Source organism: Nelumbo nucifera, chromosome 8, assembly GCF_055504915.1.
Source record: "Nelumbo nucifera cultivar China Antique chromosome 8, China Antique-T2T, whole genome shotgun sequence".
NCBI classification, from domain to species: Eukaryota; Viridiplantae; Streptophyta; class Magnoliopsida; order Proteales; family Nelumbonaceae; genus Nelumbo; species Nelumbo nucifera.
The window spans coordinates 58,850,512-58,870,598 of record NC_142656.1 but is presented as its reverse complement, the minus strand read 5'-3'; the positions used below and the strand labels follow the sequence as shown (position 1 = coordinate 58,870,598).

At 35.7% G+C, this 20,087-nt stretch overlaps 1 protein-coding gene across 4 annotated transcripts; it reads right to left on the bottom strand.

Annotated features, from left to right (window-relative positions):
- Nucleotides 1–2,210: 2,210 nt before the first annotated feature.
- LOC104612619 (Tetratricopeptide repeat (TPR)-like superfamily protein) lies at nt 2,211–19,560 on the bottom strand. 4 transcript variants are annotated; one of them, XM_088892620.1, is made up of 5 exons: nt 19,135–19,547; nt 13,910–14,042; nt 13,697–13,785; nt 6,751–6,864; nt 2,211–3,520 (listed from the first exon to the last, which is right to left on the bottom strand). In XM_088892620.1, exon 5 carries the CDS (start codon nt 3,413–3,415, stop codon nt 2,486–2,488), a length of 930 nt encoding a protein of 309 aa, XP_088748746.1. In that variant the 5' UTR covers nt 3,416–3,520; nt 6,751–6,864; nt 13,697–13,785; nt 13,910–14,042; nt 19,135–19,547; the 3' UTR covers nt 2,211–2,485. The 4 variants fall into 4 exon arrangements, with proteins under 4 accessions (XP_088748746.1, XP_010278397.1, XP_088748745.1 ...); XM_010280095.3 differs by lacking the exon at nt 6,751–6,864 and having other exon boundaries at nt 19,135–19,560; XM_088892619.1 differs by lacking the exons at nt 6,751–6,864; nt 13,910–14,042; nt 19,135–19,547 and adding an exon at nt 9,506–9,780.
- Between the last annotated feature and the right edge of the window lie 527 nt (nt 19,561–20,087).

Sequence of the window (20,087 nt, the reverse complement as noted above, 5' to 3'; positions counted from 1 at the left end):
GAATAACAACACACAAGTATGGGAGATGTTCCCGGTGCGCTTGGGACGTGTTGTGAGGTCAGTATGATGAGCGCTATGCGAAGAGCAGATTTGGACTAGCAAGGAAGAGGTAAAGCAAAGAGGTTAAAAGTGACAAGTGAGAGAAAGATGGGTTAGGAATGCAAAGAAAATAAAATTTAATAGAATAATAAAACAAATATTGAGCTCTTGTCTATTTTAATTTTTATGTGGTTGACAAATGAGAATGATTTTAACGTGAGAAGGTTGACATGGAGATGTATAATTGGGTGGAAACCACAAAAAATAATTTTTATTTTTGGGTTAGTTTTAAATGTGTATTTCATTTCAATATCAACAATACTATTTCTAAATTATTAGAAATGGACCCAATTTTTTGTATATTTTATTTATTTCAAATTTGATAGTTTTTATTTCATTATGACATCATGGAATGGCCCATTTGACTTGACTAATTGAATTGCTTAATCGCCACTATGATGAAAAAACAATTCTTTTTTGGGTCAATTTTAAACACATGTATTTTACAACATTAAAGGTATTGGATATCGATCTAAATGATAGAATTTATTTATTCATTTTGGGTCCATTTGGTTTCCTGAAATTTGAATTGAAACAACGCATTCCGATTTCATCTGTTTGTTAAGTAGGAATGGAATTTCAATTCACATTCTTGGGGAATGGGATTCCCATTCAGAGTATGTTAAGAACTCATGACATAAAGTCAAAAATTCTTTAAACTCTAATATTAATTAATAATAAGATAAAAATAATCATAAATAAAACAAAAATTCTTAATAAACTATTAACAAAATACTGTAATATAGTAATAAAATAATAGTACTATAATAAAATATTAATAAATTAATAATAACAAACAATATTAATTATTAAATATAATAACAATAAAGTATACATAAAATATTAATACAATATAATTAAAGTAACAATATAATAATAATACCATATTAATAAACAATTCATGAAATAATAATAAAACACTAATAATTAAATGATCAATTATTGTGAAAGTAATAATACGATAATAGTAATATTAGAATATATTAATAATTAAAATATTAATAAAATAATAGTACAATAATAATATATTAATAAATTAACAATAAAAGGCAATGATATTATTTATTAAATAACAATAATAAATGCATATAAAATATTAATACAATACAATTAAAGTAATAATAAACTACTAGCATATGAATTATTAAATAATAATAATAAAATAATTTTAAAATAATAACAAATATAATATAAGAAAATAATAATAAATATAATAATATAATATATTATTAATAAAATACAACAATAGTAGTAATAATAAAATAATAATAACAAAGTACTAATAAAATAACAATTATATATTCCTAAAATGTTAATAAAATAATAAATAGATTAATGCAAAATTAAAAATTTTCTATTGATTCCAATTCCAAATAAACCAAAGAACAACAATTGGAATCTGATTCCTATTCCCAACTGAACCAAACAAGTGTCATGAATATGTGATTATAACTCCAATTCTTAGGGTTTCCGATTCCAATTCCAATCATCTCTACAAACCAAACAGATTATTTTCTTTTGTAAAAATAATAGCTTAAACAGAATAGAAGTTAATACCACAAATATAAATATAAGACTTAAATAGAGAGAATTAAATGAGGAGAATTGTAGTTCAAACTTCAAATTACATTTTGTGCCCTCACAATTGGAAAAAGACCAAATTCAAAAATGAAGGGTATTCTAATTAAATAAAATTCAATGAATATTAACAGGAACTTATAACTTAAATATAAGTATTAATGTGAAAATTTTAAATGATAAAAATGGTTATTCAAATTACATTTTTATCCTTACAATTAGACATGAACCAAATTCAAAAGTATAATTTACAGATAAAACCTCCTCTCTCATTCACAGTTTTAATAGTAATATAGATTTTTTATAGCGACTGTCCTCTCAATTGGCTTCTGCAAATATTAGCCAATCATCTATTATAAAAGTCATTCTGTTTTATATGTATACTTGGTTTGAAGGGGTTAAGATCCATTCACTAGAACCCTAATTCATGAAGTTGCACACTTCATTATCCAATTTATCCATTTTAATGAAATCCCATTGTTATCATAGCACTTCTTATAAAATTTGATTTCAACTTATCATAGGCATTTTCCATAATTATTTTGTAGGTCACTATCCCTATTTTCCTTTTTCTTTGTAAGTGAAAGTTCAGACATTGAATATCTTATAGTACATGATGCAACACAACCCTACGGGAAACATTAAAGAAAAAGAAAAGATCGAGTACAAGAGGGGGGAGGGGGTTTATATGGTTAAGCCCAAAATCATGGAAACTCCAGCGGTTTTCAGTTTCTTTAGGCAACAAACGTTCCTCTAGCCTCTTCTATAGTTTATTCGTCAAATCAAATTACCACAAAATTTAAGCTACCTACTTTTTCACTTTAAAATCCTTTGGACCAACAAGATCTGAAGCACGCGAGTTCATTTCCGCCGATAAATTAATTGCCAACTCCAACTTCCCTGCCTTTTTCAAATTACTTATCAATGACCGATATACATAGATCGAAGGACAGATGCTTCTCCTTTTCATGTCAGTGAAGAGTCTTAATGATTCCTCAACATTCCCTAACCGCCCAAAGCTATCAATCAACGCAGTATAAGTTCGCAAATCTGGCTCTAGTCCCTTTTCAACTATTTCCTGTAAGAACATCAAGCACAAATCCAATCTGCCCACCTTCCGCGAGCTGTTTATTAAAGTGTTGTAAGAGACGATATCTGGGACCATACCAGCTTCTTTCATGGCTGCAAACTCGTGCAACATTTCATCTAGCCTACCTGCCTGTCCCAACATTGCTAAAACTGTATTATAAGTTATCACATCTGGCTTAAATTTCAGACTCTTCATTTGATCAAATATCAAGAGCGCTTTGTCAATATGCTTGTATTCAGCAAAGCCATAAATGATCCTGTTTATGACCGTTGCACTTCTTGGAAATGTTAGTTCTGATACTTCTCTTATGAAATCAAGTAAAAGTACAGAATCTGTTGCCTTTGAAAGGCCCTTGGCAAGATTAAAATACGAGATTGAACTCAAAGTTTGACAGGAGGCCAAGAAATCCTTGAATATCTGAGACAGAAGCTCAAAATCATTCCCTTCACCAGCGGCCCTCAAGAGGGTATTATATGTCTTTGCACTCAAGAATAACTGCTTATTACGTAGATGATGTAGTAATCTGGCAACATCCAATAGTTCTCCACCTCTGCAGAGCTTCTCAACATAAACAGTATAAATTTCCCTGCTGGAGACTGGATTATTTTCTGCTGTGGCAAGAATCATCTTGAAAGTTTCATCTGTCATCTGCTGATTATCAGGAGGCAGTACTTGTGTTACTACTGGTCGATGATTGCCAGAAGACCTACTCAGATTAGCATCGAACAGGCAGAAGTTGTTGGCCCATATTTTCTTCAATGGGTAAAATCCAGAAGTTCAAAGATTAAGTCAGTAATTGTTAGCAGACAAGAAAAAGTCGATATAAATTTTACAAAATTAAACAGGTATTAATTGACAGGTCAATCTCTTGGAAAGCCACATCTAAAAATTATAACATCCTTAAATTTTTTTGATAAATTACATCCCTAAATTGTTGCCATATTTTTATCAATCATCCAATCATCCCCCATTCCCTGTTTGCATAATTACCAGATCTTTGTAGATTTAGAACTATGCAGGAGTGGAGCTATGAATTTATTACAATAAATTTCTCTATAAATTCCATTAGATAGAAATTAGAGGTAAGTGCCTGTTTGGGAGGGCTGAGCTATTCAGCTAAGCTGGTTCAGCTGCTTTAAAGCACTACAGATAAGCTATTTAGGGGTTGAAGCAGACATCCCTTCATATGACTGACTGACAGCCGATTTAGGCTCTGATTTCTCACCAAATATAGCTTTGAAAGTCAGAAGCCACTGCAGTCCAGCCCTCCTAAACAAACACTGATTCACCTAGTTGCCATTCTCATACATCTAATCTTTTTGTTTTTTTTTTTTCATTTTCATTCAAACCCAAATTCCAAACTTAAGTAAGCCTTGTCCCAAAACCAGTGTATAAAAAGAATGAAGTTGATGAAGCAATAGAAGCAACTGAAAATCTGTCGAGGGTGCAAATAGGCCGAGGAGAAGTGCATATACGGTGTATACACGTGCAAATAGAAGCGGAGGTAGAGGTGGTCGTAGAAGAGGCGATGGTAGAGGACAAGACAAAGGAAAGAGTGTTGTGCAAGAAGAAGATGAAGACTCAATGTGGGATAGAAACATCGAGGATGAAGATGAAGTCGGAGAGCTTGATGGGGAAGATGAAGACGATGAAGATGCGGATGATGCTGATTGTGCTGTTGATGATGTTGGTGGATTTAGTGGAGGGGTTGCGGGCTCTTATTACCTAGATACTAAAATTAGCTAGATACTTTTTTTATCGATAAATTAGCTAGATACTTTTCTTTATTGGTCATCTATAAACTCCATGTTTTGTGGAGATTTTGGAGAATTGGATAAGTGCCATATTTATTTTTTGTTATGGTTTTATTCATTGCTTGATTTGGTTCCTACTTCCTTTAAATGCCTAGAATAGATAAATTTCAACCAAGGTATGTCATATGTGTTTGATTTGATTCCTATTATTATTTGTTCACTTATTGTAAGTTTACAATGCTTTTTGTTTAATTTATTAATGATTTTTGTGCATGTGTTGAAGGAAAAGTTAGAAAAGAGAGCACTCAAGGACAATGCTCAACATTCACTTCAAAGTCAAAGGTATGTCTTTGACTCTTTGTGAATTTAAATTTCTTTAGTATTTAACTATTTATTACTTTATTAGTTTATTTTTTTAGTGTAGTTGCCTTGCCTAGTTGGTTTAGACTCCTTTTTATTGATAATATTTTTTATATTTTTAGCTTTTTATATGAAATTTGTACTCATTTGAATGATTTATAGTGTTAATAATTAGTGTAAATGATTGCTAGTTAACACACAAAACCAATAAAATGACTTAGAAAAGAATATATAGAGTAAAAACTCAATAAAACAAGCATTTTAAAATTCCAGCGCCTAGGCGTCTGGGCGCCCTGTGGTCGCCTAGCCTCGCCTAGGCGTCTGGGCGCCCTGTGGTCACCTAGCCTCGCCTAGGCGTCTGGGCGCCCTGTGGTCGCCTAGCCTCGCCTAGGCGTCTGGGCGCCCTGTGGTCGCCTAGCCTCGCCTAGGCGTCTGGGCGCCCTGTGGTCGCCTAGCCTCGCCTAGGCACCTTGAAAACTATGTAGCTATGGACATTGATTGCACCTCAGACTTTAGGCCTACTGCATTACACATATTAGGCCTTACATGCACTTCTTCTGAATGTGAGCGCAACTGAAGCACTTTTGAGCATGTAAGTTCTAAGTAATGGACCTAATGGTTGGTTTTGTGATAAAATTATTTATGAAAGTTAAGATACTTATTTTTATAATTTTTCTTATTTTGTTGTGAATGTAGATTCATACAAAAAAGAGGAATAGGCTTGATCAAAAGAGGCTCAATGATCTTGTAATTGTTCAATGCAACCAACGCCTCCAAGAAAGATTTACAACAAGGCGTGCAAATCCAAAGCAATTTGACCCTATTTGCTTTGATGATGTAGATGAAACCAATGAGTGCTTGACTAGGAAAGACCCCTCAAATGTCTTGGTCTATGAAGGGTGTGATCTTACATGGACTCAAGTTGATGAAGCATTAAGGGCATCTGAAATCCTTGAAGGGTCAAAGAGATCAAGGAGAAGTGGACATGGACGTGGAAATGCAAGTGGGGGACCTAGAAGTTCAAGTAGAGGTAGAGGTGGTCGTGGGAAAAGTGAGTATGGAAGACAAGATAAAGGCAAAAGTGTTGTTCAAGAAGAAAAAGAAGACCCGATGTGGGACAAAGATATGGAAGATTATGAAGATGAAGAAGATATAGATGTTGAAGATGATCATGTTGATGATGATGAAGATGAAGATGTTGATTATGGTGCTAATGATGTTGGTGCATTCAATGGAGGTGTTGGTGGTTCTTACTTCTTAGACACTCCAATTAATTAGAGAATAGAGAATTTTCTTTAAGAATTGTATCTATGATACATTTAGAGTTTTCAACTTCATATTTATTTTTTGTGGACTTGTGGAGATGAATGATGATTTATAGTTTTATACTTATTCATTATATGCTATTATGCTTTTTATTTTTTAATGGTTTCATGACTTTCATAGTTTCATCTTATTATTTCTTAAAGTACCAAGCATCAACCAAGATATGTATTTTAATCCTTAAAGGATTGATATTGAATTCTTATGAATATTTTTATTTTTGTTGTAGTGCTTCTTCTTCCATTTGTTAATGATAAGGTTGATTTCTTATTGATTGATTAGTTCTTTTAATTTGTTTTCTTATTTAAGGTATGGTACTATGGTTCTATGGTACTATGGTATGGTACTATGGTTCTATCTTCTATGAAACTAAATTTTTTAATTATTAGTTTTTTTACTTTTTTAGTGTTGCCAACTTGGAACTCGCCTTGACAACTATGGTTGGAGTTAACTGAATCAGTTACATTGAAGGCAAGTTATTATAATTCTGTTGTAAATCAGTTACATTGAAGGCAAGATTGAATATAAATACAGAGGTGTACTTACAAAAAGAAGATTTGATTTCTTTCTCTTTTCACTCTCACTTTCCCCTATTCTAGAGGTTATCCTCCCTCAAAGAGGATCTGAGTTGGGCAGCTACCCAACAATTGGTATCAGAACCTGCAACAAGCAACACCATGCCGAGTACAAGATCAGAAACTGTGGATGATCAGACGGATCACATGGAGGTCCATCTGCACAAGACCACAAGAGACTTACGAGAAATCAAGCAGACACTAGCCATGTTGATGATGCAAATGGAGAAAAATTAGACAGAAGGAAACCACGATGGTGACCAAGAAGGAAATAGCAGAAATCAAGGGGGCGGTTAGCGTGGTCTGGCCTCAACTCGTTCAGCAAAACTGGATTTCCCAAAATATTCAGGTGAGGATCCCATACCCTGGATCTTTAGGGCAGAAAGATATTTTGAATACCACAATACACCTAGCCATCAAAGAGTTCTTGTCGCTTCATTCAACCTGGAAGGAGAAGTGATCTTGCGTTTCCAATGGTTCCGGCGAACCCATCCACAAGTTTCTTGGTCAGAATTCATAGAAGCTTTGTGCATCCACTTTGGACCCACTAGCTTTGAAAACTATGATGAGAATCTCTCAAAACTCAGACAAACTGGATCTGTGAGGGATTACCAAATCGAGTTCAAAAGACTGTCGACAAGGGTTCATGGGTGGCTTGGTTGCTTCATCAGCAGCCTAAAGGAAGAAATAAGAATAGAAGTGAAGTCCATCCAACCCACCTCCCTATCAGCGGCAATGGGTTAGGCAAGATTGCAAGAAGAAAGGTTTAATCGACTAAAAAGATTGGGTCGACCGAACACATTCAACTCTGGACCACAATCTTAGGTGTGCAGTGGCTACAATGGTTGCGATCGGTTGTATGTGATTGGTCAAGACTAACAATGGATTTCTCCATTAATGGACAAGTATCATCTGAACGGGTGGCTAAGGGTGCACCACAACAGGAAGGACTAAGAGCCATCCTCAAGACTAGTTGCAGTGAAGGGCAACCCCTCCTATTGCATATGGGATTGAATACCAGCCCAGTTTTAACAAGTCTAAAGGAAGCAACCACGCCACTGGAAAACCAACAAGCACTCCAGTGGTTACTCAACACCAATTCAGATGTCTTTCAAGAACCCATGGACCATAGAATTGAGATGGAGAAAATTGAGATCATCCCGGGGGCAGCTCCATCAAATGTTAGAACTTATCACTATCCCAGATTTCCGATGGAAGAGATGGAGAAAATTGTTCAAGAATTACTAGAGAAAAAATTCATACAGCCCAGTTCAAGCCCATATTCAGCACCCGTCCTTCTAGTCAAGAAAAAAGATGGAACATGGAGGTTTTGTGTAGACTATCAAGCTCTAAATCAGATCATAATAGAGGACCAGTTCCCCATTCCAATCATTGATGAGCTATTGGATGATTTACATGCTGCTACCATATTTTCTAAGCTTGATCTACGAGCCAACTACCATCAAATTCAAATGCATCCGGCAGATGTACCTAAAACGGCCTTTCGTACACATGATAAACACTATGAGTTTCTTGTCATTCCTTTCAGATTTACAAATGCACAGGCAACCGTTCAAGCCATCATGAATGAGGTATTCCATCCCCACTTGCACCGCTTTATTCTAGTCTTCTTTGATAATATCTTGGTATATAGTGTTGATTGGGCTTCTCATCTACAACAATTGTCTATCACTTTGGAACTTCTGAGAAAACACCAACTATATGCAAAGGCTACTAAATGTGTTTTTGGACAAAAACAAGTCCAATACTTAGGCCATGTGATCAAAGAAGGGAAGGTCATGCCTGATCAAGAAAAAGTTGCTTGCATTCAACAATGGACAACACCTACATCAGTCAAGGCCTTGCGGGCTTTTCTAGGCCTTAAAGGCTACCACAGGCGCTTTATACCACATTATGCAAGGCTGATAGCATCACTCACCCAATTATTAAGGAAAAATGCATTTCAATGGAGTGAGCAAGCCCAGCAAGCCTTCACTAACTAAAAGCAAGCAATTTCCACACTCATTACCCGACTTCCCAAAGCAATTCACGCTTGAGTATCACGCTCCGGGGACAGGTCTAGGAGTTGTTTTAATGCAAGAGGGGAAACCATTGGCCTATTTCAGCAAAGTACTCTCACCACAAAATCAAGCTAAATCAACATATGAGAAGGAGCTCATGGTCGTTGTACTTGCAGTCCAGAAGTGGCGGGCTTACCTACTGGGTTGCCGATTTGTCATCAAGACAGACCACAAGAGTTTGAAATTCCTACTTGTTCAAAAATTCCACACACCTGAACAGCAGCAGTGGACCCACAAACTCATGGGCTATGACTACATTATAGAATACAAACCTGGTACAACTAATCGAGCAGCTGATGCTCTATCCAGGCTACCTGAGTTGGCACAGCTCACTGTCTCCAGACCCAGTTATCCATTACTCGAGCAGCTCAAAGCCGAAGCCTTTCAAGATACAGAACTGGCCCAATTAAGGGCCAAATGGACCCAGAATCCAGCCTTGACCCCAGGTTATTCAGTTTGTAACTCAACACTCTATTACAACGGTCGATTGGTTATCAAGTCCAAGTCAGCCCACGTAGCAGAATTATTACGACTCTTTCATGATTCAGCTATAGGGGGTCATTCAGGCATATTCAAAACCTACAAGCGTCTAGCAGCACATTATTATTGGAGTGGCATGATGAAAACAGTAAGGAGTTACATTACCTCTTGTGATGCCTGCCAAAGACAAAAGTATGAAGCCCAACAACCAGCCAGCCTCCTATAGCCCTTGAGCATCCCAGATCAAGTATGGGATGAAATCTCAATGGATTTTATCGTGGGCCTGCTTGTTTCAAAAGGCAAATCAGTCCTACTTGTGGAGGTTGACCGGCTATCAAAGTACAGCCACTTTATACCTCTAATACACCCTTACACAGCGGCTACGGTCGCAGAAGCATTTGTGGGACACCAAATGCAATCGTCTCTGATAGAGACCCAACCTGTTAGACAGTTATGCCCTTAGCTCCAATCAAATTGATGTATCTTTTGGCATTTATTGTAAATGAATAAAGTACATAATTGATTCATGTCATTGTGGTGTGTTTTTGTGTAATACCCTTAAACTGGACACTTATGAGACTCGTGTTAGTTTAGAATCTTCACAGTCATTGGATAGATTTGGGGAGATTTATCCTGCCAAGGTTGACACTGATATGCCGCCAAGTTGGTTGGGGTGGCTTGTCTCAGCTGCCAGGGTGAGACCTAAGGCACATACAGTGTGAGTTTTCTTGAAACCCTGAACCGGACCAAATTTCAGTATTGCCCTAGGCCTTGAAGATAGATGGGCAAAACTAGAATGTTACACCTGACCCCTAGGTGTCGAATTGGGCTATCTTTGATATGCCAATCAATGAGATCCTTAGAGGGGGTCAAAACCTAGGTATGTTGGGGCAGTCCGAGAATTCACCTGAGTGGGTGATCATAGTGACAGGATCAACCCCTTTCCCGGACAAAGTGAATGATCGGGGAAGGCACTCTCTCTTATGGAAACCTAAACTGCCGGCAGTTGATTTCAAACGTTGAAATTTGGTTTTGCAAAATATATTTATATAAAGATATATACATATATATATATATTATGATTTCAAAATGTTTGCAAAAAGTTTTAATTCTCGGGATCTATGTGAGTAGAGAGTGCAGCACTGTACCTTGCAGCCAAGGGAGAGGTCCTCTCTTGTTGGGCAGTGTTTAATCATTACGGGCAAAGAGGTTAAGTGTACAACCATTGAGGGTAATGCCTGATGGGTTAATCTTGCATATGCCCACAGTTCTTGGGTTTTCATAAAGTGGTTGGATCCAAGAACCATTTAGAGTAAATGTTGGGCCCATTAAGAGCCAATGGTGATAGACTCAAGGGTTCACTATCTCCTACGGTGAATTCGGCCAGGCCTTGTAACAAAGGTTGGGTTGAACCCATGTGGCTGATGTGTAGATCAATGTTAGGGTCCCACACCATACAAAGAGAGCCAACTGGGCATCAGGTTAAAGAGTAAGTGAGCACATAAGCTTAATGAGCCTAAGGCCCAATTCGAACTAGGCTTAAGTTAGTTAATTAAAAAGGGGGCGAATTCAATTTCAAACTGATTAGGATTAGTTAAAGGATAAGATAAGTCTTATCCATTTAAGAATCCATACCCAAATATAAGATTTGGATTAGGAAACTCTCTCCTAATTAGATTAAGAGGTTGATCCAGAGAAGGCTATAAATAGGGGGCAAATTCTTCAGATTAAACACACAACAGCAAATTGCAGAATTCTTCCCAGTTATTGCCGCCCCTACCCAATTCAATCTCCACTTGTAGATCTGATCAAGAAGTGTTCTTGGTATTGTTTCTTGGTAGAAGAAACAATCTGAAGTCGTGCTCACCAGCCCTTACCCAACTCTTATTAAAGAATTCAAGTTCTTGCTCAAGAACCACCCTGTCGATCCAGTTTCACTACACACCATGTCATCTTTAGTGGAGGCGGGTTTTGGTCTTCTCTTTGAGCGTGAACACCTGCGTTAGGAGTTACTACTACTTCGTATTAGGTATATTCCTCACTTCTTATTGGTTTCAGATCTGGTCCGGTTTTGGTTTCAAGAACGAACCTTAAAAATGCAGTTTTCTAAATTAGGGAATACGATTCCCGGATGGGAGTGAAAAAAAATTTTGAAATTTCTCCCAACCTTCCTACAAGATTCGTCCATCCATATGATGGATCTCCCATCCCTTCACAACCTTCCTCAACAATTTTTGGAGAGAATATTTCAAGTTACAAGGCACTTCACACAAGATGCATCGAGACATATTTACAATGCTTTGTGGGGGGCAAACCTAAACAATGGATACAATGGCTGCCTTGGGCAGAGTTTTGGTACAACTTCTCATTCCAAGTCTTAGCAGGTATGACACCACTTAAAGCATTATACGGCAGATACCCACCATCAGTTCTACCCTATGAAAAGGGTCTTCAGCTAATGCAACGGTTGATGAGGGTCTTTCATCCCAAGATGAAATCATTTGTAAACTGAAGGCTCACTTGACACATGCTCAAGAATTGATGAAGCGCTATTATGATGCAAAACACATGCTTGTTGAGTTCTAGGAAGGCGAGTTTGTCTACCTAAAGCTCAAACCATATAGACAGACCTCAGTGGCCTCCCGCCCCTACAACAAGTTTGCCCTTAGGTTCTATGGACCATTCAAAATTCTACAACACATAGGATCACTAGCCTACAAGCTGAAAATGCCAATTGACTCCAAAATACACCTAGTTTTCCATGTCTATGTCCTCAAGTAAGTTATCAATCCACAAACCACATATGCAACATTACCGGAATTCGCAGAAGAAGGGTGGCTACAGCTATGACCCAAGGATATCTTGAAATATAGATGGGTGAAACAAGGTCAAGCCTTTATTAAAGAGGCATTAGTCTGCTAGGAAGGGGTACCAAATGAAGAAGCCGCATGGAGCCTTGCACCGAGTTGATGCAACACTTTCCACACCTTGGCCTCGAGGACAAGTACCAGCTTGAGGAGTGGGGAGATGTTAGAGGCACAAGGAGACAGGAACTACAAGTATATTCTAGAAGAAGAAGGCCACCTCAGCATAAGGAAGCCGATACAAAGACAGCTGGAGTTCATGAATCAAGTTGGAGTAAACTAAATCAAACAAGTTGGCAAGTTGTTATTAATCAGTTACGGCCACCTCAGCATAAGGAAGCCAGTGCAAAGACAGTTGGAGTAAACTAAATCAAACAAGCTGGCAAGTGGTTAAAATTCTGCTGTAAATCAGTTACATTGAAGGCAAGACTGAATATAAATACAGAGGTGTACTTACAATAAGGGTTAAATAAGAAGATTTGATCTCTTTCTCTCTTCACTCTCACTTTCCCCTATTCTGGAGGTTATCCTCCCTCAAAGAGGATCTGTTGGGCAGCTACCCAACAATGAGGAAAGGAGAGGAGAGAGAAGAAGAAGAATGAGAGCCAAAGTGTTGTGTTGGTCATGCCAACATTGGTATTTATATTTGGCCGATCAAAAAATAAAGTAAAAATGCATTATTGCCCCTGCAGCACTAAGACAGCCTTTTAGCTGGAAAGGGTTTCCTAAGACTATCAGAAGGTTGAGTTAAGGCTTTGGCCGATCAAAAAATAAAGTAAAAATTGCATTATTGCCCCTGCAGCACTAAGACAGCCTTTTAGCTGGAAAGGGTTTCCTAAGACTATCAGAAGGTTGAGTTAAGGCTTTGAAAAAACAGGCACAAGTAAAAGCACCAAATGAGCTTAGGATCCAAATCCGAGAATCCAATTTTGAGAGGTCCAATAAAATCCTTCGTAGAATTTGAAGTACCAAGACAATATCAATATCCAAACCTCCGATTCCCCTCCTAAAACGCAAGTCCCGTTCAAGCTTAGAACCCACTACAATCAAGTAACATAAAAATAACAAGAAAAAAAGGAATACATTCATTAAAAATCCAGAAAAAGAAAATATTAAGATTCCTCTTAATTCCTTGGAAGAAATTCATTTTTCAAATGAGAAATACCAAACAAGCAATCACAGTTAAGAAAATAGTAATTTATACAGGGAAAAAACCACTTTAAGTAGTTCTTTTTTGGGCTTTCCTTTGAATGATATTGGAGGAAAATATGTATTGCTTAAAGAATCGTAGTTAACTTTCTAGAGGTTACCAATGGTTCAAACATAATAATTTTTTCCTTTGAATGCTCACAAAGATAAAGGTAATAATTTTTTCCTTAGAATGCTCCAAAAGGCTAACCTAGGCTTTCAGATGATTTAAGAACAGAAAAAGAAGAAATGAATAAGTTTATTAGAATCTATCTACCAAAAAATTTAGTTCAACAGAATCTACCTGAACTAAGTGGTTGGTTGTTTCAATTGCACACTGGAACGGAGAGCATTTTGTCCAACAGAAGAATGTACAGATTGAAGGGCGTAGAGCTGAAAATCAAAGAAGAATCCTGAAGTTACTTGTCAAATCCCAGAGAGCTAAAGGAAGAGTTTGGGCTTAGAGCTTATGGAGCTGAGTGAGTCACTGAGTCTCTCACATCCACCCAATACATACCTGTGTGGCTCTGCATACTAATAAACGGTCAGAGAATAATGAATGGTGATGGATTGATGGGAACAGTCACACACAGACAACAGGTGACTGTGGAATTTGCTTGGCCAACCAAACACTTCACACTTGGCGTGCCCTAAAAAAGAGGGAAAAAGTTAGAGCATTGTCAATGATTATGAATAAGATCCCAGAGAAGGTGATCCAATGGTCACCAACAGTTCTATTCATCAAAAAAAATGGTCATTAATGGTTATGAACTCCTTCAGCCAACCCCATGCCTTACATTGTAGGTTTCATTAACTCTGAGGCTTGTTGTAACTCAAAACAATTTCTTTTTTTTTTCTTTCGCATTTAACATCTCTCTATACAAGTCAAGTGGACGCCAATATGCAGAAATAGCAGAAATTAACACCAAAAAAATATAGAACATTCCAGCAAAAGAAGACAATTTGCAGAAAAAAACACAGAAATAATTGAAAAAAGCAAATACAAAATAGAATAAAGAAACCTAAAGAAAGATTTACCTTCAGACCCACATAACCAATATTTACCTTCAGAAAATTAAAAAAAAAAGACTTCTTAAGAATGCCAATTGTTTAATTTTCATCTTTATTACTTATGCTGACTATTCTAATTTCTGATGGCCTTAGAATGGTTATATTTAAAATAAAGAAAGAGGGACATCCAACCATTGGATTGTTTTCCTTATCCTACAAATTTAAAAAATAAATATTCCTTTTTAACCTTCACCCTTGTCACCTAAGTGAACCTAACTGTTAAACCTGACTAAGAAACGTAAATAAACTTCTATAACACTATTCTAACCCATTGGCACACTAAGAAACAACCACAAATTTTAAATTTAGAGAAAATCAACCTTAGCTACATATGTCAGAAATTACAGAACTGCCACTTGATTATCAACTTTAGCTACATGGATCACTAAGAAGTTTGTTTTTGGGTAGTGGTTGAGTTGTTGGGTAATTCTTACGAAGTGTTGGTTGTTTCTCTGAGTTTTTTTCTAATAAATAAAAAAGAAATTTTATTAGAACAAAGAAAAAGAGCACAAGGAGGGGTGATGAGAAGTTACCCATAAATAAGTACATAATGCATCAAAAAGAAAATTGCAACCAAGGATTAAAGTATCGGTATCAGGTATCGTATCGAACCACTCGGATAAGGATACACTTTAGAAACGCATGGATACGGACGAAAAAATATGGATACGTCAAAAAATGCATATAAATTCCATAAATACATTAATAACATTAGTTTTAAGATCAAAATAGCCATAATTAATGTATAGATAATAGAAAATATATATTCTAAATGTATATGTGAAGAAATATACTACAATTAATATAGTGGGATGCATAGAAATCATAAAATTTTTTGATATTTTATCAATCAAGAATCCTGAAACATACTATATATACTTTTTACAAATTACTACAGGCACAAAGCTATTATAATGTTATTTTCTATTGAATTTCAAGGCACAAAACATATGCAACTATTATATGTGAATTACTATATCGATTATTTTATAGCGGGATGCATAAGAATCATAAAATTTTATTGATAATGTATCAATCAAGAATCCTAAACATATTATAATTTTTTTTACAAATTAATAGATACATAAAGCTATTATTATGTTATTTTCTACTGAATTTCAAGGCACAAAACATATGCAACTATTTTATGTGAATTATTACATCGATTATTTTCTACTTTACTATTTTTTACTTTTATTAGTAACCGAAAGTCAACTAAAAATTAATTCTCAAATGTTTAGTTAACAATATTTTTATTTTTGTAAACAATAAACACGTTATTATAAAATGTAATTAAAATATAAATTAAAATTTTATAAAAAGATATAACATTAACTTAAAATATATCAAATATATTAAATTTTCTAAGATACACATCATATGCAAATTCATAATTTTTAACTACTAAAATAATTATTCCATTATTAATATTTTTATTTCCATAAATTTTGAGATAAAAAAAATCATTTTTTGATATAAATGTAGATTAATCGATTTGACAAATTCAATTTATATTATATACTCGAGGTTTTTGTAAATAATATTTTATTTTTATAAATGATAAATATACTTTTATTTAGTTCAAATTAAAATATTAATTAATAATTTATAAAAATTTAAGATACATATCATATTCAAATTTATAAATACTAAGTACTAAAATAATTATTCTATTATTAATATCTTTATTCGTATAAATTTCTTGAGAATAAACAATTTTTTTATGTAAATGTGGATTTAAGAAATTATTTATTCTATTAGTTTATACAATATTAGTTTTGAATATTATTATTTTTTATTTTGCTAGAATTGTTAAACAAAAATGTAATTTGTTCAAATTAAATGTGGACACTAGTATAGAAAAAAAATATATTTTATTTCATTGTCTTTCATAAGATAAAAAGCGGCCTAGTGGATCAAGCGCGCGTTTAAGCTCTAACTCTGGGTGACTCGTGTTCGAATCACTCAGTGGCCTTTTTTATGGATAAACGCGCACGTGCACAGAAACACAGCGTATCGTTCCGTAACAGTGTGTATCAGTCGATACAACACAATACGGGCCGATACGAATGCGTATTGCTCCGATACACGTGATTCAAGGGATACAGGTTTAATCATAGCATATCCCGTATCCCCTCTGACCAATACCAATACGATACGTCCCGTATCAAACATATCGTATCGATATTTAAATCCTTGATTGCAACATCCCCTCCCCCCATTCCAACTCTAAAACCGGCTGAACTCCAGATCTGAATAAGTCTTTACAAACATCTACAAATTCTGGAAGAATCAAAACCCAATCCAAAATTCATTTTCCCAATAATTGAGACAAGACAATTATGACATTCATATTAATCTTCAAAATTTCTTCTATTTCTTTCCTTCCATAGCTCCCAACATATTGCAAATGGCACACAACTCCAAACTATCTATGCCTTCCTAAGGCTGGCCAAAGTGCAAAAGATCTCTTTCAATGATCTTGGAACCCACATCTCCATTCTAAACAAGGAGAAATACCCATAAATGATATTTGCATAACAACAATTCCACTTGGCAAAGATAACATCTTCCCACCAACTGGGTATCCTGTTTTTATGTAATCTTGGGTAAGTATGATGTCCAAAGCCCCCAACCATGCAAAAGCCTCAACCCTAGGAGGAATAGGATTGCGCCAAACACATTTAATGTCTTCCTTTTCAAACTGATTCCCTAATAATGTTTTGTAGAATGACTTTACAGAAAACCTCCCTTTGCTACTCTCCCTCCACCACCTTAAATCAGCCCTCCTAAGTTCAGCTCTGCTGCCCGCAACTTAGCTAGCAAGTTAACATATTGCTAAACCTCCCAATCAAGAAGCAGTCTTCTAAATTTTTGGCACCCCAAACAACTTCATAGCATTGTAAACTGGATGTTTTTCCTGCTCAACCTATACAATCTTGGAGATAGATCGCATAACCTTCTAAACCCCAAACTCCCATCTTTCCTATCCCTAGACACCTGCTCCCACTTCACCAAAAGGTATTTTCTTACTTGGCTCCTAATGATCCATAAGAAGCCCTTCTGAAGTTTTTCATTGATTTCACAACCAAGGCTGGAACTTTAAGTAATAGACAGATATTAGATAGAAATCATAGAATGCTCTTAATCAAAACTATCCGCCCACCCAATCATAGATATTTCCTCTCCCAACCAGCCACTCTTTGTTCAATCCTATCCTAGATTGGTTGCTAAATAGAAGGCGAAGATGATTTTGCTCCAACTAGAAGCCCCAGATATATAAATGGAAATTCCCCCAAAGCCCCTGCAAAAGCTTCTAATGATATTTGCGAGATATTACAAATATCAATGATCATCATCCAAGCCTTATCCCAACTACATTACCAACACCAATCATGACACTTTTTGTTCAAGTTTATTTTCTGACCAGCCAACACCTCAAAGCACTTGAGAATTGCTCTTAGTCTTAACACATTGATCTACTGTTAACATCCAAGAAAATCAGAGTATCATTTGCAAACTACAAGTGTGAGATAGTTAGATCTTCTCTTCCAACTCTAAAACGTTCCAGCATCCCCCTATCCACTCCCTTAATAATCATTTTGCCCAGCACTTCCAGCACCAATACAAAGAGTAAGGAGATAATGGATCTCTTTGTCTTAATCCCCTTGTTGCTTGGAAAAGTTTTCACACATCATTGACCAGCACTGAAAAGGAAGTTCTAAAAATTCAAGCAAAAATACAGCTTCTGTGTTTCTCCCCAAAGCCCATCCTTTCAATCACTTGTTCCAAGAAACCCCACCCCACATGATCATATGCCTTCCAAATATCAAGTTTGCAAATCACACCTGCTCTCCCACTTCTAATTCTTACACCTGTGCATTCACCTACTATTAACACCCTATTCAAAATATGTCTTCCCTCAACAAAAAGCCATTTGAATAAGCCCTAAAACCACAACCAGAATAGATTATCAACCTTCTTCACAAGACTTTTGCAATGGTCTTATATGAACTGGTGATTACACTTATTATTCTAAAGTCTTTCACTCTAGAGGCCCCTACCATCGTATGCATGAGAGAAATAAATGTAGCATAAGCACTCTCTCTAAATGCCCCAAATAGCACTCATTCTTACAGGTGCCCCAACAATTTTCCTGTTATCTATTAAACCCCATTCCAAGACAAGAATACTGAAAATTGAAAATAGGTATTTATACCACAACGATAATAGAAGTTCAATCTTTTTTCTTCAAAAACGTGCTCTTCAAACCTAACCAAATATGACTTCTATTCAAGCTTCACTTCCATTGAAAAAGGAGGTAATGAACCAAAAAGAATAACTAATAAAATTGCATTTCAATTTTCGATCACTGATTAAAAGAATAGCTCAATCCTTCGGGGCCCGGAAAGTGGCAATCTGGCCAAACGTAGCATTTACAAGTAATAAACGGAATTTTTCTATTACAAAATTATCTATTTCATGAGCATAAACTGACGGGATAAAAAACCAAAAAAAAAAAACATAAGCAATCAATTTGTATAGCTTGAGAACAAGAGAAATTCCTCCCAAAAACAATTTCGCCGTTAGAAAAAAAAAACGAAAATTAAAAAATTCAATCAAACCAGAAGATTAATCTAAAGAAATGAAGGTTTAACAACGCCAACTCACAGGAGACGCGGTGGACAATCCCGCCATACGCCAAAACATCTTGACAGACGCAATTGAACTGCGAAATCGCCTCCACGAGTCTCCGAAACTCAGATCTGCGAATACGAAGCACCCAAGACGACCAGAGCCCTCGAAAGTAAGCCTCCCAACCAACCAGAAAGGAAGCTCAAAATACAACAGGAAGAAACCCTAGAAATCTCAACTCCCTTGGAAAGATTCTCCGTGGCGAATCTGAGAAACCAAATGAGGGATTAAAGGTCGAACATGCCCTTTATTGTGAGGATATTTTGGGGATTTGCAGAGGATTAGTTCGATTCGATCGAGGCCCCGAAATTAAAAAAAAAAAAAAAACAAAGAAAGAAAAAGAAAGAGAGGAGGGAAGGAACGAACAAAGCACGGTGGAGAGAGACTGTTCAGATAATGAAAGCCTTGGGTTTATAAGGTGCATAAATGAGAAGATTTATTTAGTTAGTTAGTTTAGAAAGTTACAGCTTATATTTATTTATATAGTTTTCAGGGATAGGTTGAAATTGGAGAGGGATTAATTGTATGATTTTTGGCTTCTATGATATGAGATGACTTACATTTTAGTTATGCTCTGAGTCGGTTAAGTGATGCCAAAATTGGAACATTCATGTGCCTATCTTCAATGGATGTTTGAGTTATATCTTATTTAGGAGCAAATAAGAGTTTGAATATCTCTTATTTTTATAGTTATTTAAATAATAAGTATATAAAATAGGATTTTGCCCAAATTAGCATGAAAGCATTCAAAATTGGTGATTCCATTTAATCTAGTGTTTAGATTGGAATGAAAACCAAGTGAGATGGAAAAAAAGGATTTACATATGCATCATTTTTTAGATGTATTGATAAAAGTAAATAAAAAAAAAAAGATTCTAGGTAAAGTAAACCAAAGTTAACCTATAAGAGAAAATTCATTGCCAAAGCAC

What these genes read in the sequence shown, in the direction of transcription:
- LOC104612619 (XM_010280095.3), bottom strand. An exon ending in CAACCAACCACTTAGTTCAG is followed by an intron (nt 3,521 to 13,696) that starts GTAGATTCTGTT and finishes TACCCATTGAAG; the next exon opens with AAAATATGGGCCAACAACTT.